This window comes from Anomaloglossus baeobatrachus, chromosome 3 (genome assembly GCF_048569485.1).
Source record: "Anomaloglossus baeobatrachus isolate aAnoBae1 chromosome 3, aAnoBae1.hap1, whole genome shotgun sequence".
Classification (NCBI taxonomy): domain Eukaryota; kingdom Metazoa; phylum Chordata; class Amphibia; order Anura; family Aromobatidae; genus Anomaloglossus; species Anomaloglossus baeobatrachus.
In genome coordinates, this window is record NC_134355.1 from 22,385,618 (window position 1) to 22,412,266 (window position 26,649).

Here is a 26,649-nt window from a genome sequence, read left to right on the forward strand (position 1 = left end):
GGAGGATGGGGGGATGAAGCATGATGTGGGGGCGCAACATGGAGGATGGGGGGATGAAGCATGATGTGGGGGCGCAACATGGAGGATGTGGGGGCGCAGCATGGGGGATGGAGCAGAATGGGAAAATGGGGGGGGGAGGGAAAATGAGGGAGGGTGGTGGACAGTATAGCGAATGGGAGTTATAGTATGGAGAATGAGAGGCATGGTATGGAGAATGGGGTAGCACGGGGGGAGGCATGGTATGCAGAATGGGAAAGCATGGGGGGTACTCTGTATGGAAGGGGAACCATGGTGGGCTTGGTATGGAGGGGGCTTGATATAGAGAAGGGGCAGCATGGGGAGCGCTCAGTTAGGAGCCTGGAAGGGCTGCGTATACAGAATGCGAAGCATAAGGCTCATTATAGAGGGGGGACATCATGAGGGGGGCAGTGAAGTGGGGGCTGCATGGAGAGGTGGGGACAGTGGAGGTCATAGTTCATAAGTGAGGAAGGTCTGGAGGGTGTAATTCAGTGGGGAGGACAGTGGGGGTTTTCATGTGAGGGGGCAGTGTAGTGGAAATGTTATAGGAGAGAATGTGGAGGCTGTATACTATAAGTGACGCGGTGTGGGGTCATTTTTTGTGCAGTGAGCTCAGTGATGGGCAATTACTTATTCTTGGGCACAGCCTTGGGCTTACTTAGGGTGGTTACTCTTTAGTGAGAATTATGAGTCTGTCACCAGGTTTTTGCCACCTAATTTGAGAGCAGCATAATGTAGGGGCAGAGATCCTGATTCCAGTGTTGTCACTTACTGGGCTGCTTAGTGTAGTTTTGATAACATCACTGTTTAATCAGCAGTAGTTATCATTACAGGACTACTTGGTGTGCTGCAGGTAGTCCAGCATATTCATGAGCTCTGTATAACTGCGAGATCTGCAGCAGAGAAAACGACAGCAAACAGCTCAGTAAGTGACACATTGCTGGAATCAGTGGCTCTGTCTCTACATTATGCTGCTCTCAGATGGGGGAGCAAAACCTGGTGACAGATTCCCTATACGGGCACCATTGCAGTATGTGCTGCAGCAGACCAAATAAGAGGGAAGTCTTGGGAGACGCAGGACAATGTGTTGCTAAGAGCGATGACATTTTACTTTTACTCCCAAAATGCCAATTAATCTGCAGACACATTTATACAGGGGACGTCGCTCTGGCATGTACAGTTTTAACTTAATATTTTATTATATATATGCAGACTGTTCTGTCCCCCCTGGTGCGGCCGATGTCTTGGTGCAGATGTGCACCGTCCTATTTGCATATTAAAGACAGTCCCTCGCCCTTAGGTGAGTCAGTGCTGTCTAAAATCACTTAGCATTTCTGCACGTGTCCTGACACTGGAGGAGCAGAGTAGCACTCCAAGTGTCAGTGTGGGTGCGCCTGCAATGTGACTGCAGTGTCCGCGTGGGTGTGCCTGCAATGTGACTGCAGTGTCCGCGTGGGTGCGCCTGCAGTGTGACTGCAGTGTCCGCGTGGGTGCGCCTGCAGTGTGACTGCAGTGACCGCGTGGGTGCGCCTGCAGTGTGACTGCAGTGTCCGCGTGGGTGCGCCTGAAATGTGACTGCAGTGTCCGCGTGGGTGCGCCTGCAATGTGACTGCAGTGTCCGCGTAGGTGCGCCTGCAGTGTGACTGCAGTGTCCGAATGCAATGTGACTGCAGTGTCCGCGTGGGTGCGCATGCAATGTGACTGCAGTATCCGCATGCAATGTGACTGCAGTGTCCGCGTGTGTGCGCATGCAATGTGACTGCAGTGTCCGCGTGTGTGCGCATGCAATGTGACTGCAGTGTCCGAGTGGGTGCGCATGCAATGTGACTGCAGTGTCCGCGTGGGTGCGCATGCAATGTGACTGCAGTGTCCGCGTGTGTGCGCATGCAATGTGACTGCAGTGTCCGCATGCAGTGTGACTGCAGTGTCCGCGTGTGTGCGCATGCAATGTGACTGCAGTGTCCGCGTGTGTGCGCATGCAATGTGACTGCAGTGTCCGAGTGGGTGCGCATGCAATGTGACTGCAGTGTCCGCGTGGGTGCGCATGCAATGTGACTGCAGTGTCCGCGTGTGTGCGCATGCAATGTGACTGCAGTGTCCGCGTGTGTGCGCCTGCAATGTGATGCAGGTACGTTCTGACACCTGGTTGCTGCCTGTATTTGACTGCCGATTCAATGAGGAAGGTTGCTGAAGTGAGCAGACAGCACATCACAGCGCAGTGTCCCCCTCCTCACTGTGCTCCTCCTGTGTTGTGTGCACACCCGCACTGACGCTTGGAGTGTGCCGCTGTGCTCCTCCTGTGTTGTGTGCACACCCGCACTGACGCTTGGAGTGTGCCGCTGTGCTCCTCCTGTGTTGGATGCACACATGCATTGACGCTTGGCGTGTGCCGCTGTGCTCCTCCTGTGTTGTGTGCACACATGCACTGACGCTTGGCGTGTGCCGCTGTGCTCCTCCTGTGTTGTGTGCACACCCGCACTGACGCTTGGCGTGTGCTGCTGTGCTTCTCCTGTGTTGTGTGCACACTCGCACTGACGCTTGGAGTGTGCCGCAGTGTTGGGTGCGGTGCAGTCAGGAGATCTGGTGTTACGGTGCTCACTCTCACCAATGGATCACTATTAATCAAGACAAAGGCCTGGCTAGTATTTTCCTATATTAGGTGGTAATGGTGCACCCAGGCTTAGGCCGCGCAGAAATGTCCTCATTTTCATAGCAAATGTGGCTTTTTCAGTGAACATTAAAGGGAACCTGTTACACCCTTTTTCAATTCTAAACTGCCCCCCCTCTTGTTAGTGACGCAATGTAAGTGATGCACATTTTCTGACTAACAAGACAATGGAGCAGTTTAATATTAAAGGTTGTGACCAGTTCCTTTTAAGCTGAACTATATGGGTGGGATTATTTCTCCACAGATCATGTCCCCCATATAAATATTTCTGCGGTCTAGGTGTCATTTTAGGGTGACAGATTCCCTTTCAGTCAGCTTAAAAATCATCTCACCTGACGAATGAAAGTTTTTTGCTCGTGCATCGGGTGATGGACACTGTTTAGATAAATCAGTTTCCCATCTTTGGCTGCAGTGTGAATGCTGCTTTAAAGGGGTTTTCTCACATTGGGAACTTACCCCCTATCCTTGGGATGGGGAATAACTTTCCAATCGCTGGGGGTCCGACTACCGTGGCCCCGAGTGTTTCCCAGAACATGCAGACAGAATGGATTCCGGGAGTAAAATTTCATAGTCCTGTCTCCTGAGCTGTGCACTTAAGAGGTCTTTTGAGCAATTGGTGGGGGTCTCAAGTTCCACCCCATGATGCCCCTTCTCCCTACTGAGCCCACCTCTGCCCTACTAATCTCCTCAGAATTAATGGACCTAAACCTATAAGATCTCGTCCAAAAGTTAAGTCTACTGCCTGGGACTAATCAGTATTGTGGTTCTTATATGGTCCACAGTCTAATGATGGCTGGTAACAACTACCAGCATCTCCTTACCATTGTTAAGGACATACTGAGAGTTGTACGTTAATGCAATACATAGATGTATATGGGTCTAACCTGACACTGCACTTGATTGCTGTGTGAAGTTGGCAATTTATTCATGTACTGATGGTGGTTTTGGCGATGTATTGTCTTCAGGGTGGGTTTGGTGATGTATTATTGTATTTAGGGTGGTTTTGGTGATATTACTGTATTGACAGTAGTTCTGTTGATGTATTACTGTACTAACTGTGGTTTTGCTTACGTATTCTTGTATTTAGTGTGGTTTTAGTTATGTATTACTGTACTGATGGTGGTTCTGGTGATAGTCATGTGGCTGTTGTAATCTTTACCTTATCAGTCTTGATCCTAAAACATAGGGTCAGCGTGCTGGACTAAAAATACAGCTATCTGGATGTCTGTCAGCCGAATAAGTAATAGACTAAAGCCCCCATACACTATAGTCTGATTTTTAGGCCGGCAGCTATCTTGCTCGGCTCTCCCATATACAGGAGCACTCATTCTGCCAATTGTTTCTGTGTTCTTTATTAGAGCCGCTGCTGGACATCTCCGACAGCAGCTTATCATTTAGAGGATAATAGGATCTACACTCCGTAATTGAACATGCTGGATCCTTATTCCCCTGACAATCAGAATTGAGAGCCCCTGTTCACATTGGGCTATCAGCAGAACCTGTCGATATTGGCGGGTTTAGACAACTTTAGGTTAATGTGTATGGAGGTCTTAACTACTATCTGAAGGCTCTGGGCTCTATCAGGGAATGTGCACACGTCTTGTAGATGTCTGTGAACCCCCGGAATTATTCAGACAGAAAACACTTCAGGACAGTCATCATTTTATCCTGAAGCAAATATTTTTTTTTTTTTGCTGTTGCTTCTTGGTTGTTTTTTCCAATATCTTTTAGCTACTGGATTTTACTTATTTTTTAAATGAACTAGTAAGCGGCATCCAAGCAGAAGCCGCCATATAATGGACCGGTCACTGTCAGCCGCTTCATGTCTGAGGAAACCTGACGCGCTTAAAAAACTCCAAAGACTGAACATATGGACAGCAAGTCATTTTACACTGCAGTGTATGAGTTCATTTCTTTAATATTTAGAGTTTGGGTTTTTTGGGCGGGTTACAGGGCGGATCTGTCTGAAAAAAAAAAAAAAAGCTGTGTGCACATACCCGTAATCTGACTGATCAGAAGGGGGCGCCACCACTGACAGTGCCTAGGGCAGCAAAAACCCCAAATACGGCCCTGGTCATTGTACAGGATGAGGAACTTGTGAGCTGTGTCAGTCAGTCATTGTATAGGAAGAGGTGAGCTGTGATATTGACTCGCCCACCCCAGGGCTATGGGACACCCGGTGCCGGGCCGGACTAGTCCGGGGGTAGTCAGTGGTGGCGGGGCCCGACTCCGTGGCCCTGGTGGGTGTCAGCTAAAATATGGCTTTTGACTTGGGAGCAATTGAAGTATTTGGTTCGTGACGCCACCTGTGGTTTGCGGCTATTAAGCCGCCGTTGCTGTGGGAGGCCTCCGGGGTGATGATACGGCAGCAAAGGTAGTACTGCTCCCCACAGGTGGAGCGGTGCCCCGGGGACACTGTTAGTGCTCGTGAAAGTCTATGGTGTTGTGTGGATAACACGGTGCAGGGCCGACAGGCAATGAAAGAACCAGGCACAAACAACAGTCTCTTTACCTTCTCCTCTTTTACTTTAAGAACAGTCCAGTCCTGGGAGACCGTCACAGGTGGTGAAGGGGATCCGGTCGGCCTGGAAGTACTTGGGGTGATCTTTCTGGCCAGCTGAGTATGAGGCCTACTCCTGTTCTTTTCTTTACTACGATAGGACCCTGCTCTCTGGATCTAGCAATGGCCCTCTTGCTGCTGGGACCAGTGGTACGTCCCTTTCCCTCTGTAGCAGGCTGCGCAGGCCCTCTCTGGTGCTTCTCTGCTGGAGTCCACACCGGGCCCTGATGCTGCAGCTGTACCTTCGGGCTGTTTATGGGCCAGGTGCTTGCAGCTCTCCTGCCCTTCGGATTCGGCTACCAGGGAGTATTTTAAGCCCTGGTGGCCACAGACTCCGATGTCCGAGTCTCTTCTCTGCCTCTCTGCTACTCCTGTTTCCCTGGGCCAAGCTGCTCCAGCTCTAGGCCCCAGTTCCACAGGACAGCACACTCTGCGTCTGCTCGCTATCACTTCTCTCTACAGACTGCCTGCTACTTCCTCCCTCAGATCAGACTTGAGGAATGCTCAATGGAATTCCAGGTTCAGAGCTCCCCCTGCTGGCCGGAGGGAGAACTGCGTTGGATGTTAAACTTGCTGGCCAATGGACCTCCCAATTACCTCCAGGCTCAGCATTAACCCTTTGGAAGGGCAATGCTGTTGTGGCGACCAGATCCTGGGGCGCCACACTATCATCTGTCCTGAATGGTAGATCCTGTGTTATCTACTGTATATAGATATAGTATCAGTCATTGTTCAATAGGAGGAGGTGAGCTATGACAATTATAATGCATGGTGGATCCAGTGTTATCAGTCATTGTACAGGAGGAAGAGGAGGTGAGCTGTGACATAATATATTGTGAATGGTGGATCATGTGTTATTAGTCATTGAACAGGAGGAGGAGATGAGCTGTGACATCAATTATAATGAATAGTGGATCCTGTGTTACCTCTAAATATAATCCTGTTTGTGATGATAATGAAACTTGTGAAAAGTCTTCTGTATATAACAGAGAGTGTGTAAATAACAGACAATAAAAAATGTCTTCTATACAGAGCACATTGTATATGTGCATCTATATAAGATATTCGGAAGGGATTCGGACGAAAATAACATAATAGCAATTTGAGGCAATTATTTATATAGTGTGTATTCTTTTTCAAATATTTATTGTATTTCATCAATGCAAGTAAAATAAAAAATAAAGCAATAATATAAATAGTCATGATTTATATCTATTATTCTTCAGCAGATCGGTGTGTCCCATTGGACTACAGACAGCAGCCTAACACTTTGTAGCCTGATTATATAAGTCTACGTTCCCACCATGAGCTTTCGGTAAGTGTTTGATGTTGCAGATTTTCTGCACCTATTATGTGAATTAGGTTACTTGCGTTTATTCATTACGTATTTGAGTGCGTATTTTTCATGTGTTTTTGATGCTGCAGGTTTTTGTTTCTTGTTGGCTGGTCATGTTTTAAATGAAACTGCTTTATATTTGATTCTTCCTGGTATTTGTCTCTGACAAAACTTTGATATAGTCATATGTGGATTGCATACATAACCAGGGCCGGCGTCAGCACGCGGCACACCCGGGCAAATGCCGGGGCCCTGGAGGGCTGGGGGGGCCCACTCGGCCTCATCAGTTCTGCTGCCCCTGGGCCGAGTTCCGGGGACCGCAGTCCTTGGCAAAAGACTGTGGCGGCCGCCCCTTTAAGGCGCGCAGACCACAGCGTTCGCTGCGTCCTCCTGGATTGAGCTTCATCTGTGGGCGGAGCTAGCACAGCGTCCTGCTCGGTCCCACAGATGAAGGAGGCGCAGTGCCAGCCAGCGACCCCCCAGCACAGCGCTCCCCTCCGGCGCTATGTGGGCCCTCTTTCCACTGTGACCTGAGCGGTATGTGGGACACCCCTCCCTCGATTTGTATGTGCCCTCCCCGCCCCCCGATTTATGGGCCACTGTGAACTGTATGGGCTTCTCCCCTGCGCGACGTATGCCCTGCCTACCCCTCCCCGAAGTCGTATGTGCTGGCCCCCGGAACTGTCTGTGTGGGCCCCGCAGAGCCGCGCGTGTGGGCCCTGCAGAGCAAGGTGTGTGTCTGTCTGTATGTATGTATATATGCAGCAGAGCAGTATGTGTGTGTCTGTTTGTATGTATATATGCAGCAGAGCAGTATGTGGGTGTCTGTATGTATGTATGTATGCAGCAGAGCAGTATGTGGGTGTCTGTATGTATGTATGTATATATGCAGCAGAGCAGTATGTGGGTGTCTGTCCGTATGTATGCATGCAGCAGAGCAGTGTGTGGGTGTCTGTCTGTATGTATCTATGCAGCAGAGTAGTATGAGGGTGTCTGTCTGTATGTATGTATGCAGCAGAGTAGTGTGTGTCTCTGTATGTATGCAGCAGAGCTGTGTGTGTCTGTATGCATGTATGATGTGTATCTATGTATGTCATTGTATATGACTGTATAGATTTATCTTTTTATATGTATTTTTGTGAGTTTGTCTTTAAATATGTATATGTACGTATCTGTGTATGTGTGTGTGTCTCCGTGTGGATGGGGCCCACTGGGACTCTTCCGCCCGGGGCCCACAAAAACCTGGAGCCGGCCCTGTGCATAACACGTGCGTTTTTTTACCTGCGGATTTTCCACCCATGAGTCAAGTCAATGGGAAAAATCTTCACACAGAACAAAGTAAGAGTGTAAATTTATTACAGCACAAAAGTATAGCTGGTTCTTTTTGTGAGGTAAAGCATTTCCCTGCCTGTTTTTTAAAAATGTTTTACCTCAAAGAAAGAATACCTTACAATCCTGCACTGTAATGTCTGTATGTCACATGTGTGTAACGCGACTGGCTAGGACCTTTGAGATATCTGGGGTAAAAAGGTCAGTGATTGGCGTAAGTGGAGTGGATTTTCTTTTGGTGCTGTAGGGGTTAAGTACTCCTTTTTGACCCTGCTAAGATTCATTTTGCTCTAATCTCAGCTACTACTCCTTATTGCAACTTCCTTCTGGTATTTACACTCACTCCTGGCCCTCTCATGTGCCAGTTATAGTTCTTCTCTGCTGACCTCCCTGGAGAAGTTGCTTCTGTCACAACCGTGGAATTGCTTTGTTGTTTCATACCCCTGTGTTGCCGTATTATAGTAGTAACACCAGTGTCTTGCTGCCTATCTAATTAGCCAGGGGTAGCATAGGAACAGTTAGGGATTGGGTACGTGATTGTGCACGGGGTGAAGGACCCGTCAAGGGATGTGAGTGAGCGTAGGGTTCAGGCACAAGTGAACATCAGGGGGTCACCCCGTCCCCATCTCACTATCATTAGGGCCTCCCATTACCTTGTCCCTGGTCTTTCCCATTTTCTTTGGAGCCGCACTGCAGGCATCTCGTCACTCTGCCGTGATAATACTTTTTTACTTCCTCCCCTGGCCTGGAGATGTGGTATGATCAGACCATGCATGTCCTGTATGGTCAGACCCGGCCATTACACAGGAGATAGCAGGGACACATTTTTATGATTATCTCAGCACAGGATTTTTTTTTTTTTTTTTTAAAACACATCCAATTGTGGAAATTATTATTATTCCAAAATCTATTGATTAAAATCATCTTTGTTCATGAGAAAACTCTTTTTAATGCCCAAGGTCACCTCTGCCACATAAGTTGACTAGTGGTAGGTGCCACCAGGGTTGGAATGGGCCACCAGGGGATCCCCCATTAGGCCCTGGGTCCTTAGCCGTCCCCCCGTGCTTCACATAGGGCCCCAGGCTGGTAACCATGGGATGGGCTAGGGTAGGGAGTCTCAGGAAGCTCCACCAGTGGCAGTGCCGGGGCACCGGGCGGCTCCACCAGCAGCAGTGCAGGGGCCCTGGGCAGCTCCACCAGTGGCAGTGCCGGAGCCCCGGGCGGGTTCACCAGCGGCAGTGCCGGGGCCCTGGGATGCTCCACCGGTGGCTCTGCCAGGGCCCCAGGATGCTCCACCAGCAGCTGTTCCGAGGCCACGGGGTCGCTTGTTTCTGTGTCGGCTGGGGCTGCACTGAGCCTGCAATTGTTCATGTGCCGCCGCGGCCATGTCACAGTTAATAGACAGGGCCGCGTCTGCTAAATGTGACGTCAGGTAGCGCACCTAGCACTGCTGCTTCCCGCCAGAGAGGATCATCAATGGAACCTGGGGGCTAGACAGGAGACCAGCCAGGGGAAGGTAAGAACTCTTCTAATATGTGTGTGTATGTATATCTATATGTCTGTTTATATTACTTTTTTGTATAATCTGTGTAAGTGTGTGTGTGTGTGTGTGTGTGTGTGAGTGTGTATACGTATGTCTGTACATTAGTGCATGTGCCTGACTGCAGTCTTGTGCATGCGTGTGCCTGTGTGTCTATGTATTTGTGCTTGTCTGTGCGTGCGTCTGACTGCATTCTGTGTGCATGCTTGTGCCTGTGTATCTGTGTTTGTGTTCATTCTTGTGCATGTGTTTGCCTGTCTGCATGTCTACATATATGTGCCTGTGTGCGTGCATGTGCCTGGCTGCATTTTTCTGCATGTCTGTATGTATGTATGTGCCTGTCTGCGTTGTTATATATGTGTGCATGTCTGCGTTCATGTGCGTGTCTGTGTAAGCATGTGCATGTGTCTGTCTACGTGTACTTGTCTGCATGTGTACGTTTTTCTTTGTGTGTGCATGTCTGTGTCTGCCTATGTGTACATGTGCCTGTCTGTGTGTGTGTCAGCAAGTTTGTGTGTACGTATGTAACTGTGCATGTGCAAATTTATGTGTCTACATATGTGTGCTTGGCTTCATGTCTGTGTGCATGTCTTCATGTTCATGCCTGTGTGTTTTACGTATGTATGAGTATGTTTTTGTCTGCATGACTTCAACTAGAGACGTCACTGGTAAGTCAGTGTATTATATGTACACACACACACACACACACACACACACTATACACTATATACAGAGCTCCTGTGTATAATGCCACTGGTGATCACTCTATTACCTGTAAACTATACACTTATACACTATATACAGAGCTCCTGTGTATAGTGTCACTGGTGATTACTGTATTACCTGTACACTATACACTTATAAACTATATACAGAGCTCCTGTGTATAATGTCACCAGTAATCACTGTTTTACCTGTACACTGACGCTATATACAGAGCTCCTGTGTATAATGGCACTGGTGATTACTGTATTACCTGTACACTATACACTTATATACTATATACAGAGCTCCTGTGTATAATGTCCCAGTAATCACTGTTTTACCTGTACACTGACACTATATACAGAGCTCCTGTGTATAATGGCACTGATTGTAATAATAGTGTTATTAGTATTGTGGTTTTTATTCATGATCATTATTGTAGTATTCGGTTACTATGTGGTCTGGTCATGGGGTGTTGGTATTTGACCTTTGTATGTGGTTGTATTTGGTCACTATGTGGTGGTAATATGTTTGTCTGGTCACGGTGTGGCGGTATTTCTCCCTTGTATGTGGTATTATTGGTCTTGGTATAGTGGATTGTGTTGTGTATGGAGGTCACTTTTTCACTCTGAGATCAATACGGGGAAGATTCTTTATTTCCAATAGAGATTAAATACTTGAACGTTTAACCCCTCCGTGTCCTGTGATTATTACACTATAGCAAATATGCACTTCCAGAAGTTCGCTGAAAGCAAGTAATCTCCTTTTCTAAGGCCATGTGCACACATTGAGTATTTGGTCAGAATTTTACTGCAGTATTTGTAGCCAAAACTATGAGTGGAACAATCAAAGGAAAAGTATAATAGAAACACGGGCAGCACTTCTGCAGTTTTTCGCCCACTCTTGGATTTGGCTACAAATACTGATGTAACATGCTGACCAAATACTGAAAGTGTGAATGAGGCCTAAGCATAAGTGATAACTTATTCATCAGTGGGAGTCCGATTGCTGGGACTCGCACTGATCAGCAAAATATGTAATATATGTGCAGGAGCCGCCTGGGTTTTACAGTCAATGATCCACTATAATAGGGATAACGGTAGGGTGGGCCCCTGGAGTCAATGCCCTGATGGGCCGCAGACACCCCAGTCTGACTCTGGGTGTGACCCTTGTTTCAGATTTTGCATTGTGGTGCAGAAGCTTCACGTTCATCTCTAATTGTCTCGTAATTAGGTTTTCTGCTTACCTTCTTGAAGTTGCTTAGGATGAGCCTCTGTAAAATACAGATTTATATCATTAGCAGGGTTGAACTAAGATCTAAACCTATCAAATTAAACGAAAAAAAGATGTAAGGAAAATAAAAAAAAATAAGTCAAGGGGTTCTCTGCTTAGGAAACTTCTATTTGTTTAGAAGGGTCTCCCTTAAATTAAGTTGATCATACATTGGGGAAAAAAAGTATTTAGTCAGCCACCAATTGTGTAAGTTCTCCCATTTAAAAAGATGATGTCGGCCTGTAATTGACATCATAGATGACCACAACTGAGAGACAAAAAGAGAACACAAATCCAGAAAATCGCTGCGTCTGATTTTGCAATATTTTCTTTGCAAATTATGATGGAAAATAAGTATTTAGTCACCTAAAAACATGCAACATTTCTGTCTCTCACAGACCTGTAACTTCTTCTATAAGAGGCTCCTCTGTCCTCCACTCATTACCTGTAGTAATGGCACCTGTTTGAACTTGTTATCAATATAAAAGACACATGTCCACAGCCTCAAACAGTCACTCCAAACTCCACTATGGTGAAGACCAAAGCTGTTGAAGGACAACAGAAACAAAACTGTAGCCCTGCACCAGGCTGGGAATACTGAATATGCAATAGGCAAGCAGCTTGGTGTGACGCAATCAATTGTGGGAGCAATAATAAGAAAATGGAAGACATTCAAGACCACTGATAATCTCCCTCGATCTGGGGCTCCGCACATGATCTCACCCAGTGGGGTCAAAATTATCACAAGAACGCTGAGCAAAAATCCCAGAACCACACAGGGGAACCAAGTGAATGACCTGCATTGAGCTGGGACCATCGTAACAAAGGCTACCATCAGTAACACACTACGCCGCCAGGGACTCAGATGCTGCAGTGCCAGACGTATTCCCTGCTTAAGCAAGTATATGTCCGGGCCCATCTGAAGTTTGCTAGAGAGCATTTGGATTATCCAGAAGATTATTGGAAGAATGTCATGTGGTCTGATGAAACCAAAGTAGAACTGTTTGGTAGAAACACAACTCGTCGTGTATGGAGTAGACAGAATGCTGAGTTGCATCCAAAGAACACCATACCTACTGTGAAGCATGGGAGTGGCAACATCATGCTTTGGGGCTCTTTCTCTGCAAAGGGACCAGGACGACTGATCCATGTACATGAGAGAATGAATGGGGGCCATGTATTGTGAGATTTTGAGTGTAAACCTCCTTCCATCAGTAATGGCATTGAAGATGAAACGTGGCTGGGTCTTTCAGCATGATGATGATCCCAAGCACACAGGGCAACAAAGGAGTGGTTTCGTAAGAAGCATATGAAGGTCCTGGACTGGCCTAGCCAGTCTCCAGATCTCAACCCCATAGAAAACCTTTGGAGGTAGTTGAAAGTCCGTGTTGCCCAGCGACAGGCCCAAAACATCACTGCTCTAGAGGACATCTGTATGGAGGAATGGGCCAACGTACCACCAACAGTGTGTGTGTTACCCTTGTGAAGAAAAAAAGGTTTCACCTTTGCCAACAAAAGATATAGAACAAAATATTGAAATGAACTTTAGTTATTGACCAAATGCTTATTTTCAAACATAATTTGCAAATAAAATCTTACCAAATCAGACGCAGTGATTTTCTGGAATTTTGTCATTTTGTTTCTCATAGTTGTGGTCACCTATGATGTCAATTACAGGCAAATCTCATCTTTATAAGTGGGAGAACCTGCATAATTGGTGGCGGACTAAATACTTTTTTTCCCCCATGTAGCTTGTCACTCTGCTGGAATCCAGAGTGATCATCTGATAGGGATCTCCGTGACCGCAAACTTTACGCCTCTTGAACTGTCTTTTTTCACCTTACACTGGATATCAAAATTAGAGAACAATGTCTGATCACTTGTTTTTTTTCAGAAATAATGTAATCTACATGGATGAACATTTGAAGTTTTTTTGTAAGGGGTGCCCCATGCCACTAGAATAGTCCAAAAGATCCAAAATTTTTCAACATAAACTCTTTATTTTGCCCAAAAGGTGATGCTGATAATTAGAGATAAGCAATGATTGTAGCACAGAGATAGATTATAAGTAAATGTTCTGCAGGTCACAACAGTCACAATCAGTAGGACGTGCACCGACCGTCGCTGTAAATGACTTCAGCACATCTGCGGCCACAGGACATGACTAGTCTCTCCACTGCTCTGGTGGGATTTTGGTCCACTCTTCTTCCAGTCTTTCCCACAGTAATTTGACTGTTGTGGGTTTCTTGGACAGAACTTTGTCACCAAGCATTTTCCAGTGGGTTGTCTATTGGGTTTAGATGAGGACTCTGGGATGGTTATTTATTGGTTTCAATGTTTTATGTTTCCAGGATCTGTTTTCCTCGTTTTGCTGTGTGACAGGGGGCATTGTCCTGCATGATCATTGCGGGCTCATTTAGTTATGAACACAAGTAAGGAACCACATGTTGTTGAAGAAGGTTCTGATCCACACTTGCATTCACTCTGCCATGTAGCTGTATGAGAAGTCCAACTCCTGCTGCAGAAAACATTCCCCAAACCATGACCCTTCCTCCACCACTTTCACTGACTTAACACACTTTGGGTTCAGTATTTACTCAGTTTATTGACAAATATAATGTTTCCCATCAGACCCAAATAAGTTAACCTCATAACGACGGCCGTACGACTTAAAGCGGCGGCAAAACAGGGCACTTATTCTGTTCCGCCGCTTTAAAGCGGCGGCTCGAAAAAACCCTGTAGCGCCCCCCAGCGACCGAAAATCTCGGGGGTTTCAGCTACCGGGGGTAGCTGAGACCCCCCAGATTATGAATCGGGGTGTTTTTTTTGGACCCCGATCATGTGATCGGCGGTATACACTGTATACCGACGAACACATGAAAAAAAAAGAAATGGCCGGTAAAACTGATTTCTTTTTCATCTGACATGATCAAACATGTCAGATGAGAAAGAAATCTAACCCCCTAGTGCCCCCAAAGCCCCCGGTACCGGAGAGTCCCCCCACCCCCACCCCTACCCCCACCGGACATCCAAAATGGCGCCGAAGCGCACAGAAAACTGCCGCCGGCGCCGGCTCTGCACTCATTTCCCTCCGATCTGAAATGATCAAACATTTCAGATCGGAGGGAAATGTCCTCCCCCTGACCCCTCCTCCGGTCCACTGGAGCCCTCTGGTCACCGGAGCCCCCTCCGGTTCTCCAGAGCCACCACCCCCCTCCCCCCTCCGGAAGATGGCGGCGCACAGCGCGCGGCCGCATTCATTCTGCTCTTTCTGCCGCATGTGACACGTCACATGCGGCAGAAAGGTGTCCCCAGGTCCCACTAGGTCACCCCCCGTCACCCCCCCCCCCCAAGCCCCCGGTTATACGTTACCGGTCTGCCGCTCCGTCCCGCGATCACGCCGCCTCCTTCTTCAATGCTGGCAGGGATCCTGCTGACGTCGCAACTGCACAGGCTACTCCACTGTGGACCGGGGGAGGGTGAGTGCGGTAATCTGCAGTCACACTCCTCACATGGAGAGACTGCTGTTCCAGAAAATGGGGGGTACGTTCTGTGAGCGTGCCCCTCATATTCTGGAATGAGGTTACTGCAGGTCACTCTGCCCTAGGTTGGACCGGGGCAGTGTGAGTGCAGTATTCTCAGATTACTGCACCCACACTGCTCATGGAGAGCTTGCTCTTCCAGAAAATGGGGGATACGTTCCCTGAACGTGCCCCCCATATTCTAGAAGATCCAGAGGCGGCGTGGGACCTCCAAAATGGATTACAGCGACCGGAATTTCTTTATTTTCAATAAATTGGTAAAAGAGGAATGTTTCGGGGAGTGTTTTTTCAAATAAATTTTTTTTTGTCTTTTTTTTTTCTATTACTGACTGGGTTAGTGATGTCGGGTATCTGTTCAGATGCCGTGACATCACTAACCCCAGGGCTTGATGCCAGGTGACATTACAGCTGGTATCAACCCCATATATTACCCCGTCTGCCACCGCACCAGGGCGCGGGATGAGCTGGGGCGAAGCGCCAGGATTGGCGCATCTAATGGATGCGCCACTTCTGGGGCGGCTGCGGCCTGCTATTTTTAGGCTGGGAAGAGTCCAATAACCATGGCTCTTCCCACCCTGAGAATACCAGACCCCAGCTGTCCGCTTCACCTTGGCTGGTGATCTAATTTGGGGGGGACCCCACGTTTTTTTTGTTTTTTTTTTAAAAAAACGCCTGGGGAGCCCTCCAAATTGATCACCAGCCAAGGTGAAGCTGTCAGCTGTGGTTTGCAGGCTACAGCTGTCTGCTTTACCCTAGCTGGCTATCAAAAATAGGGGGGACCCCACGTCGTTTATTTTAATTATTAATTTTTGGGGGGGCTAAATACAAGGCTAGGCACCCTTTAGTGCCACATGAAAGGCACTAAAGGGCGCCAGCTTAGAATATGCAGGGGGTGGGACGTTATATTGGTTTGACATCTATCCATTCATCCATTGTAGCATTTTAGGCTGTGTGCCCACAATCAGGGTTTGCAGCGTTTTGGGCGCAGATTGTTTTCCCTGCGTCCATAACGCTGCGTTGTGCAGTAGAAGCACAGTGGAAGGATTTTTAGAAATCTCATGCCCAATGTGCTTCTTTTCTCCGCAGTATAAACCGACCTGTGGCGCAGCTTCCCGAGCCTCAGCATGTCAATTTATGCTGTGGAGATGAGTGTTCTCTGCAGGTAGAATAGAGCTCCACAGCGGCCTGAACCCAAATCGTGGGCATGGGCAGCTGCGTTCTCCCGTGGACAACACTCACATCTCTGCAGGAGGCTGACACTGTGTACTAGACGCCGTGTCGCTGGATCATGGCCACATAGCCTAAAAGTGAGACATTTGTTGCTACAGCAACATTTTTGTGAAGTACCTGTGGATTCAAAATGCTTACTATACTCCTGAATAAAATCCAGTTTCCAAAATGGAGTCACTTGTGGGGGTTTTCTGACGTATAGGTACCCAAGGGGCCCTGCTAATGTGACATGGTGCGCGCAATTTATTTCAACTTTTCCAGAATTCAAATGGTGCTCCCTCCATTCCAAGCCCTCCCATTTATCCAAACAGAGGTTTTTGGCCACATGTGGGGTATCCCTGTGCTCATAAGACATTGGATAACAACCTGTGGGGTCCACGATTTGTTGTTGTCTTTTGAAAAAGTGAGAAATTTGATGCTAAAGCAACAGTTTTGTGAAAAAAATGAAAATTTTCAATATGGCAACCTAAGCTTATCAAATTCTGTGAAGTACTCGTGGATTCAAACTGCTCACTATACACCTAGATAAACGCCTTGAAGTGTCTTGTTTCCAGAATGAAGTCACTTGTGGGGGACCGCCACTGTTTAGGCACCTCAGGGGCTCTCCAAATGCAACCTGGCGTCCGCTATTGATTCCAGCCAATTTTGCAGTCAAATGGCACTCCTTCCCTTCCGAGCCCTGCCATGCGCCCAAACAGTTGATTTCCACCACATATAAGGTATCGCCAAACTCAGGAGAAATTGCACAATAAATGTTATGCTGAATTTTTTCCTTTTACTCTTGTAAAAAAAAAAGCTACATGGTTGAAATAACAATTTTGTGGTAAAATTTTTTTTTTTTTTTTTCATGGCTCAACGTTATAAAATTCTGTGAAGCACCTGAGGGTTCAGGGTACTCACCAAACATCTAGATAAATTCCTTGAGGGGCCTAGTTTCCAAAATGGGGTCACTTGTGCGGGGTTTCTGCTGTTTAGGTACCTTAGGGGACCTCCAAATGCGACATGGTGCCCGCAATCTTTTTCAGGCAAATTTCCTTTCTAAAATTCAAATATTGCTCCTTTCGTTCCAAGCCCTCCTGTCACGAACCACCGGGGGGGTCACTCAGAAATCCCCCGCGCTGGCTACCAGTACGTCACAATCGGGGGGTAACAAGTGGGGGTCACCCCTCCTTTATACCTCCCGACCGACAGACAGAGCACGTGACGCGCTCTCTAGCGCCCCTCTTATAGTCAGGCCAATTATGGAATTGCCCGACAATAAGCAAGGAGGCCGCTATACTACTTATGCCGATTATTGAAGGGTCCCCGGTGAGAGTAGGGTATATATTCCCCCGACCTCTGCGGGCGGAATATATAAAACCTCCCCGAATCTCACTGGCCTCCCCACAATAATCCTTGGCACAACTCGCTGCCACCAACCGCTTCACGGTAACTATTAGCCGAACACACAGACGTGGGATTCAAGATCGAGATAACAGAACAGCCCAAGATTAATTATATAATTTAATCAGCCTAAAGCACACTAGAAACTACAATATATACAATAGGAGATCTACAGAATATACATATGTCAGAGTACAGTTACAGATAAAGCATGGTTTACAAACAGGCATACACAGTTCCAGCAGTTACCTTGTGCGTCTGGCCACAGGGGGGCGCTGTAGACCAGGTTTCCAGGATCTTTCCCACAGATGTTTCCTACACGTGACCCCCGGCGAAAGAACCCTGGAAAATGGCCGAAGTAGGGTTATCAACCTGGGCAAATCCAGGTCCCCTCCTACCTTAGTGACCTCACAAGGAAGCACTGCCACTCCCCCTGCATGGAGTCAGAGTAATATCCCAGAAGGGGCTATTACCTGCAACTCCGGACTGGGAGGTCCGATCGGGATGGTTCTGGTGCCATCAGATCCGCCCGGGTCCCCTCTGCATTTTGAGTCCAAGCACGACTCATTTACCGGACTCCTACTAGCAGTGCTCTATATCTCGCCGCCCCAGGGTGCCATATACACTCCGAGGATATGCACAGATTCGGCTCGAAGTCCCGATTCTAACGATGTAGGGGGTGTATGGCTGAGACGCACGGTAATATCATAACTGGGTATGATATTACGGAGCCAGCAGTATGCTCTCCTGTGGTGATTAGCTTCCTTTTGGTTTTGCCAGGTCACTGTCCACTTTCTTTGATGAGCGGACACAGCTCCCAGGGGCTCTTCCTCTCTCTCTTTGTTTTAGAGGCCTGAGAGAACACTAATCTCCATATCAGAGGAGATGGCTGTTGGAGGTGTAAGTGGAACACAGACCAGTTCCTTTGACACCTATCTGCTAAACAAACCGTTTATCCCTGTGGTAAATTTTCTGCTTGAAGGAGTTGTGTGAAGGAAAGGGGGGGTGACACCAGGAGAGGGCTTCCTGACATAACTTGAATATCATGATTTATCGTCATATCTCCGGATTTACCTCACACCTCCCCCCTTTTGAGGGCGCTAGGGGGCAGCACACTCCGGTGTTCCCCCGTGCGCCCGTCCGCGACCTCTCCTTGTCGGGACAGCCCGTCTGCGTTACCGTGGTCACGGCCCCTTTTGTGTCGAATGGTGAAGTTGTATTGCTGGAGCGCCAGGCTCCATCGCAACAACCTGCCATTCGTCCCGGAGACAGTGTGTAACCAGCTGAGGGGATTGTGGTCCGTCTCCACGATGAAGTGGCGCCCGTATAGATAGGGTTGCAGACGCTGCAGGGCCCACACTATGGCCAGGCACTCCTTTTCCATCGTGGAATAGGCCACTTCCCTTGGTAACAGCTTCCTGCTCAGGTACAAGACTGGGTGCTCTTGGCTCGCAGAGTCCACCTGGCTGAGCACCGCACCGAGGCCGAAGTCACTGGCGTCGGTCTGTACTACAAACGGCCGCGTGAAGTCGGCTGCCTGTAGCACGGGCGGGCTGGACAGGGCGTCCTTTAGGGCCCGGAAGGCTGTCTCGCAGTCCACTGTCCAATCGACTGCAGAGGGCAGCTTCTTCTTGGTGAGGTCCGTCAAGGGCTTTGCCAGGCTACTATAGCATGGAACAAACCTCCTATAGTACCCAGCGGTCCCCAAGAAGGACATCACCTGCTTCTTGGTCCTGGGGGTGGGCCAGGATGCGATGGCTTCCACTTTCTCAGGCTCGGGCTTCAGTGTTCTCCCGCCTACCCGATGACCGAGGTACTGGACCTCGCTCATGGCCAGCTGACACTTTCCCGGCTTGATGGTCAAACCTGCCTGGTGGATCCGCCTGAGCACCTGTGCTAGATGCTCTAGGTGATCTTCCCAGGTGGGACTGAAGACGGCAATGTCATCCAGGTACGCGGCCGCGTACCCTTCAAGTCCCTTGAGCAGGGTGTTGACCATCCGCTGGAAGGTGGCAGGGGCATTCCTCATCCCGAATGGCATCACCGTGGACTCGTACAGTCCAAATGGGGTAATAAAGGCAGAGCGTTCCCTGGCCTTGCGAGTCAGGGGGATCTGCCAATATCCCCGGCTCAGGTCCATGATGGTCAGGTACTGAGCCCCGGCCAACTGATCGAGCAGGTCATCGATGCGTGGCATTGGGTATGCATCGGCGACCGTGACAGCATTGAGCCCCCTGTAGTCCACGCAGAACCGAGTGGTTCGGTCCTTCTTAGGGACGAGGACTACAGGCGAGGCCCAAGCGCTGTTGGATGCCTGGATCACCCCCAGCTTCAGCATCTCGTCAATCTCCTGGCGCATGTGTTGCTGCACCTCCAGGGAGACCCGATATGCTGAACGCCTGATCGGGGGATGATCCCCAGTGTCCACGTGATGGACAGCCAAGTCAGTCCTTCCGGGCTGGTTGATAAACAACCCCCGGAAGGGGTGTAGGGTGGCCCACAGCTGGGACCGTTGGTCCTCCAAGAGCTGGTGGCCAACCTCCACATCCTCAATGGATCCGCCTGCCCTAACCTGGGCTAGCATATCCAAGAGGGTTTCCGCTTCTCCCTCCTCGGGCAGGTTGCACACAGGGAGTGCACATGCCTCCCGCTCATGATGTGCCTTCATCATGTTCACATGGAAGGGCTTCCGCCTTCCACGGGCAGGGTCCAGGGTGACCAGGTACGTTACAGGGTTGAGCTGCTGGTACACGAGGTATGGGCCTTCCCAGGCTGCCTGAAGCTTGTCCTGTGGTACGGGGACCAGTACCCACACCTTTTGACCCACTTGGTAGGTCCTCTGACAAGCGTTCTGGTCGTACCAACGCTTCTGATCGGCCTGGGCTTGAGCCATATTGTCGTGTACCAGTTGCGTCAAGGCCTGCATTTTGTCCCGGAAGCGCATGACATACTCGATAACCGACACTCCAGGGGTGGCCAAATCCCCTTCCCAAGCCTCTTTCACCAGAGCCAGGGGGCCCCGCACACGTCGCCCGTACAGGAGCTCAAACGGTGAGAATCCCGTTGAGGCCTGTGGAACCTCCCGGTAAGCAAATAACAGGTGTGGGAGATACCGCTCCCAGTCACGCCCGTGGGAGTCGACCAACATCTTAAGCATCTGCTTTAAGGTGCCATTGAACCGCTCGCACAGGCCATTAGTCTGTGGATGGTACGGGCTGGCCACCAGATGTCGCACCTGGACTTGCTTACAGAGGGCCTCCATCAGCTGGGACATGAATTGGGTTCCCCGGTCAGTGAGCATTTCCTGGGGAAAACCCACTTGGGAGAAAATCTCCAGCAATGCGGTGGCCACCTTGTCAGCCCGAATGGACGACAATGCCACTGCTTCTGGGTACCGGGTGGCATAGTCCACTACCGTCAGTATGAAGCGTTTCCCGGAGCTACTGGGGATGGCCAGCGGGCCGACCAGATCCACAGCCACCCTCCTGAAAGGCTCATCGATGATGGGCAGAGATACCAGTGTGGCTTTGGGGTGTGGCCCCGCCTTCCCCACTCTCTGACAGGTTTCACACGAACGGCAGTAGGCAGCCACATCGGCCCCCATTTTTGGCCAGTAGAAATGCTGGTTTAACCTGGCCTTGGTCTTAGCGATCCCTAGGTGTCCGGCCATCGGAATCTCATGTGCGATCCGCAACAACTCCGTCCGGAACGGATAGGGTACCACCAACTGTCGGTCCCTGGGCCACGCCTCCGGTGAACCCTGCTGGACCGTGACCCGGTACAGCCGTCCTTGGTCCCAGACCACTCGCTCCGGGTCCGAGTCCGAGGGAGGCTGTGCCGCCTGTTCCTTAAGAGCTTTCAGGCTGGCGTCAGCTTCTAACGCTGCCTGAAACCCCTGACTAGATGTGGTCAGAATCGACGAGACTGTCACATCTTCAGTCAGTACCCCGGGACCTGTGTCCCGGCCTCCACCTGACTCGGCTGCCACTTGGTCAGAAGGGGAAGAGCTATCGGACCTCCGGGAGGCCCCTTGGCTTCCAGCACTCCCACTGCGGGTGACAGCGGCCACAGCCGCTGCGACCGTGGGTCGTGCCTGCTCCTCCTCCGTTCCTGACCAAGTCGCCGGTTCAGGCAGACCTACCTGGCTTCCTGACACCCCGGTTGTGGGGGAACCATGTACCGAGATCTTACCTGGGAGCACTTCCGCTCCTGGACCGGCCCCAATCTCACCTGCCTGTTCCCCCCCTGCAGCAACAGAACCCCGCTGTGAAATCTCTGGGGACCCCACATTGGCTGTGGTAGCCCCCACCCCACACACTGGTCCTCCCCCTGCAGCACCCTGCTCTCTGCTTATCCCTGCAGAGGGCAGCAGATCCCAGCTCACTGGCTGATCACTTGTAGAGGCATGGTCACCCCTTTCTCTGACCCCCTCCCCTGTCACAGCTGCAGCTGTGTGTGTGTCTATGGTGTCTATGCAAGCAGAAATATCAGAGTTCACTCCCCCCTCTCTCACATCATTCATAGATAACACATTAACATTGTCCGGAGGCACGTCAGTACTGGCTGAAGGTTCAGCCCTTGGGGGGGGCCCAAACTGGGAGGTTATCTGCCCCAAATCTGTCCCAAGTAGCACGTTTGCGGGGATCCGATCAGTTACCCCCACCTCCCTCACCCCTCGCCCTGCGCCCCAGTCCACATAAATGCCAGCAACAGGCAGCGCCGGGTCAATGCCTCCAATCCCGGAGACAGCGAGGGTTTTTCCAGGTATCAAGTCTTGGGGGGACACCATCTCAGGCCGCACCAGAGTCACCTCCGAGGCGCTGTCTCGCAGTCCTATGGTCACAGACCGGCCGACGGTGACAGGTTGGAAGCTGTCCAGGGACCTACCACCACCCCCACCCACACAATACACCTTGGGCGGCCCTTGGGACGGGGACGGAGCCGGGGCCTTGGGACGCTGAGGGCACATGGCCTTGAAGTGTCCAGGTAGGTTGCACTGGTGGCACCGTCTTGGCTCTGCCACGGGCCTGGAGAGGGGAGTTGAGGGGGACACCCCCTGCAGTCTAGGGGCAGGTGGGGCAGTCGCAGAATTCATCTTACCCCCTCTCCAGGTGCTGCTGGTGGCTGCTCTCCTGGCCTCAGGAGCCCGATTGTTGGTGTAGTCATCGGCCAGGGCAGCTGTAGCCGTGGACCCCTTTGGCTTCTGGTCTCGGATGAACTGGCGGAGATCCTCAGGGCAGTTCCACAAGAGTTGCTCTGTGATGACCAAGTCTAGGATCTCTGGTCCGGTGGTAAGCTGCAGGCCTTGGGTCCAGTGGTCGGCAGCTCGGGCAAGTGCCCGCCGGTGGTCAGCCCAGGAGTCCTTTGGTCCCTTCTGCAGGGTCCGGAACTTCTTGCGGTAGGACTCCGGAGTGAGGTTGTACTGTTGGATCAGGGCCCGTTTGATGGTGTCGTAGCCCTGATCTGCCTCAGTAGGCAAGTCCCCAAGGATTTCCAGGGCCTTACCCCTTAAACGGGGGGTCAGGTATTTGGCCCACTGGTCCTTGTCCAGATGGTGCTGCAAGCAAGTCCGTTCAAAAGCAGTCAGGAAAGAGTCCAAGTCTCCATCCTTCTCCAGCACTGGGAAGTCCTCAACACGGACCTTTGGAAGTTTGGTGTCTTGAAGGTCACGTGTGGCTGATGAGGGCCGGAGCTGAGCTAGCTGCAGCTGGTGGTCACGCTCTGCCTGTTGCTGTCGCTCTTCACGTGCTGCTTGCCGCTCCGCAGCCTCACGCACTGCTTGCCGCTCCGCAGCCTCAGCGTCACGCGCTGCCTGTCGCTCACGCTCGGCCATGAGTATCTCGTAGGTATCCCGGTCTCCAGCCATAAGCCTGGCCAAGGCAGCTTGAAGGAGGGCCTCTGCACCTCTCAGGCCGGAGGGATTGGCAAGTGGTGATCTGCGGCACGCTGCAGAGCCAGGTGATTCACTGTCCATTTCAGAGCGGAGGACTGGCATCTGGCTCGTTGAGGACCCTTGGGCGAGCTCCTCCTCACCTTGTCCAGCAGTGCCAGGTTGTGCGATGTCCTCTGCAGAGCTGTTCTCTGGCGTCGGGCTCTTGGAGGGCTCGTGGACAACCTCCTCATCGTCTCTGGCCTGAGCATCGGCCATTCCTTTGGCTTTGCTCCTGGTGCTCTCAGCCATTCTTGCAGACTTTTGGTCACTGACACAGAACTGACACCTGATGCACCCACACACCTTACAGTATCTGCACTCTGACACTCTAGTGTTGGTCTGGTCTGAAGACCCCAGCAGCCACAGCTGCTGCAGGCAGTCTTTAGTGTCTGGGAGTATGGGTCTCACACTCACACACACTATTATCTCGATCCCACCGCTATGCCACAAATATGTCACGAACCACCGGGGGGGTCACTCAGAAATCCCCCGCGCTGGCTACCAGTACGTCACAATCGGGGGGTAACAAGTGGGGGTCACCCCTCCTTTATACCTCCCGACCGACAGACAGAGCACGTGACGCGCTCTCTAGCGCCCCTCTTATAGTCAGGCCAATTATGGAATTGCCCGACAATAAGCAAGGAGGCCGCTATACTACTTATGCCGATTATTGAAGGGTCCCCGGTGAGAGTAGGGTATATATTCCCCCGACCTCTGCGGGCGGAATATATAAAACCTCCCCGAATCTCACTGGCCTCCCCACAATAATCCTTGGCACAACTCGCTGCCACCAACTGCTTCACGGTAACTATTAGCCGAACACACAGACGTGGGATTCAAGATCGAGATAACAGAACAGCCCAAGATTAATTATATAATTTAATCAGCCTAAAGCACACTAGAAACTACAATATATACAATAGGAGATCTACAGAATATACATATGTCAGAGTACAGTTACAGATAAAGCATGGTTTACAAACAGGCATACACAGTTCCAGCAGTTACCTTGTGCGTCTGGCCACAGGGGGGCGCTGTAGACCAGGTTTCCAGGATCTTTCCCACAGATGTTTCCTACACGTGACCCCCGGCGAAAGAACCCTGGAAAATGGCCGAAGTAGGGTTATCAACCTGGGCAAATCCAGGTCCCCTCCTACCTTAGTGACCTCACAAGGAAGCACTGCCACTCCCCCTGCATGGAGTCAGAGTAATATCCCAGAAGGGGCTATTACCTGCAACTCCGGACTGGGAGGTCCGATCGGGATGGTTCTGGTGCCATCAGATCCGCCCGGGTCCCCTCTGCATTTTGAGTCCAAGCACGACTCATTTACCGGACTCCTACTAGCAGTGCTCTATATCTCTCCGCCCCAGGGTGCCATATACACTCCGAGGATATGCACAGATTCGGCTCGAAGTCCCGATTCTAACGATGTAGGGGGTGTATGGCTGAGACGCACGGTAATATCATAACTGGGTATGATATTACGGAGCCAGCAGTATGCTCTCCTGTGGTGATTAGCTTCCTTTTGGTTTTGCCAGGTCACTGTCCACTTTCTTTGATGAGCGGACACAGCTCCCAGGGGCTCTTCCTCTCTCTCTGTTTTAGAGGCCTGAGAGAACACTAATCTCCATATCAGAGGAGATGGCTGTTGGAGGTGTAAGTGGAACACAGACCAGTTCCTTTGACACCTATCTGCTAAACAAACCGTTTATCCCTGTGGTAAATTTTCTGCTTGAAGTAGTTGTGTGAAGGAAAGGGGGGGTGACACCAGGAGAGGGCTTCCTGACATAACTTGAATATCATGATTTATCGTCATATCTCCGGATTTACCTCACACCTCCCATTTGTCCAAACAAAGGTTTCAGACCACATGTGAGGTATCACCGCGCTCATAAAAAAGTGGTTAACAAACCTTGAGGTCAAATTTTTGGAATTACCTCTTGAAAAAGTGAGAAAATTGATGCTAAAGCAACATTTTTGAGAAAATTATTAAAATTTTCAATATGACAACGTAACGTTAACAAAATCTGTGAAGTACCTGTGGATCTAAAATGCTCACTATACCCCTAGATAGAAGCCTTGAGGGGTCTAGTTTCCAAAATGGTGTCACTTGTGAGGGATTTCTTCTGTTTAGGTACCTTAGCGGACCTGTAAATGCAACATGGTGCCCGCAATCTATTTCAGCCAAATTTGCTTTCCAAAATTCAAATATTGCTCCTTCTGTTCCGAGCCCTCCCATTTGTCCAAACAGAGGTTTCTGACCACATGTGGGGTATCGGCGTGCTCATAAGAAAGTGGGGAACAAGTTTTGGGGTCCATTTTATTGTGTTATTTCTTCTAAAAGTGAATAAATTTGGGTTAGAGCAACATTTTTAGGTAAAATTTAATTTTTGCTTTTTTTCATTCCACATTGCTTTTGTTCATGTGAAGCACCTGAAGGGTTAATAAACTTCTTGAATGTGGTTTTGAGTACTTTGGGGGGTGCAGTTTTTAGAATGGTGTCACTTTTGGGTATTTTCTGTCATCTAGGCCTATTGAAGTCACTTCAAATGTGATGTGGTCCCTAAAAAACTGGTTTTGTAAATTTTGATGTAAAAATGAGAAATTGCTGATAAACTTTGAACCCCTCTAACTTCCTAACAAAAAAAAATTTTGTTTCCAAAATTGTGCTGATGTAAAGTAGACATGTGGGAAATGTTATTTATTAACTATTTTGTGTCACAGAAATCTCTGGTTTAACGGTATAAAAATTCAAAAGTTGAAAATTGCTAAATTTTCAAAATTTTTGCCAATATTCAATTTTTTTCATAAATAAACACAAAAAATATTGTCCTAAATTTGGTACTAACATGAAGTCCAATATGTGACGAAAAAACAATCTCAGAATCACCGGGATCCGTTGAAGCGTTCCAGAGTTATAACCTCATGAAGTGACACTGGTCAGAATTGCAAAATTTGGTCTGGTCATTAAGGTGAAAATTAGCTCCGTCACTAAAGGGTTAAACTTGCTTTTATCGCTAAAATGAACTGTGGACACTTCTCCTCTGTCCACACAACATGCTCCTCACCAAAGATGAGTTTACCCTTCTGTTCTTTCTGAGGTTTTCAGAGTGGGCTTTCAGTCCAAATGCTC

At 49.5% G+C, this 26,649-nt stretch overlaps 1 protein-coding gene across 2 annotated transcripts in view; it reads right to left on the reverse strand.

Moving 5' to 3' along the window:
* The window catches only part of LOC142295926 (calpain-2 catalytic subunit-like), a 139,969-nt gene that overhangs the window by 52,026 nt on the left and 61,294 nt on the right, over positions 1–26,649 (reverse strand). For both annotated transcript variants that reach the window (XM_075339052.1, XM_075339051.1), the window contains exon 8: positions 11,403–11,429. In XM_075339052.1, the coding sequence (XP_075195167.1) occupies positions 11,403–11,429 (27 nt within the window). The remainder of the gene's footprint in view (positions 1–11,402; positions 11,430–26,649) is intronic.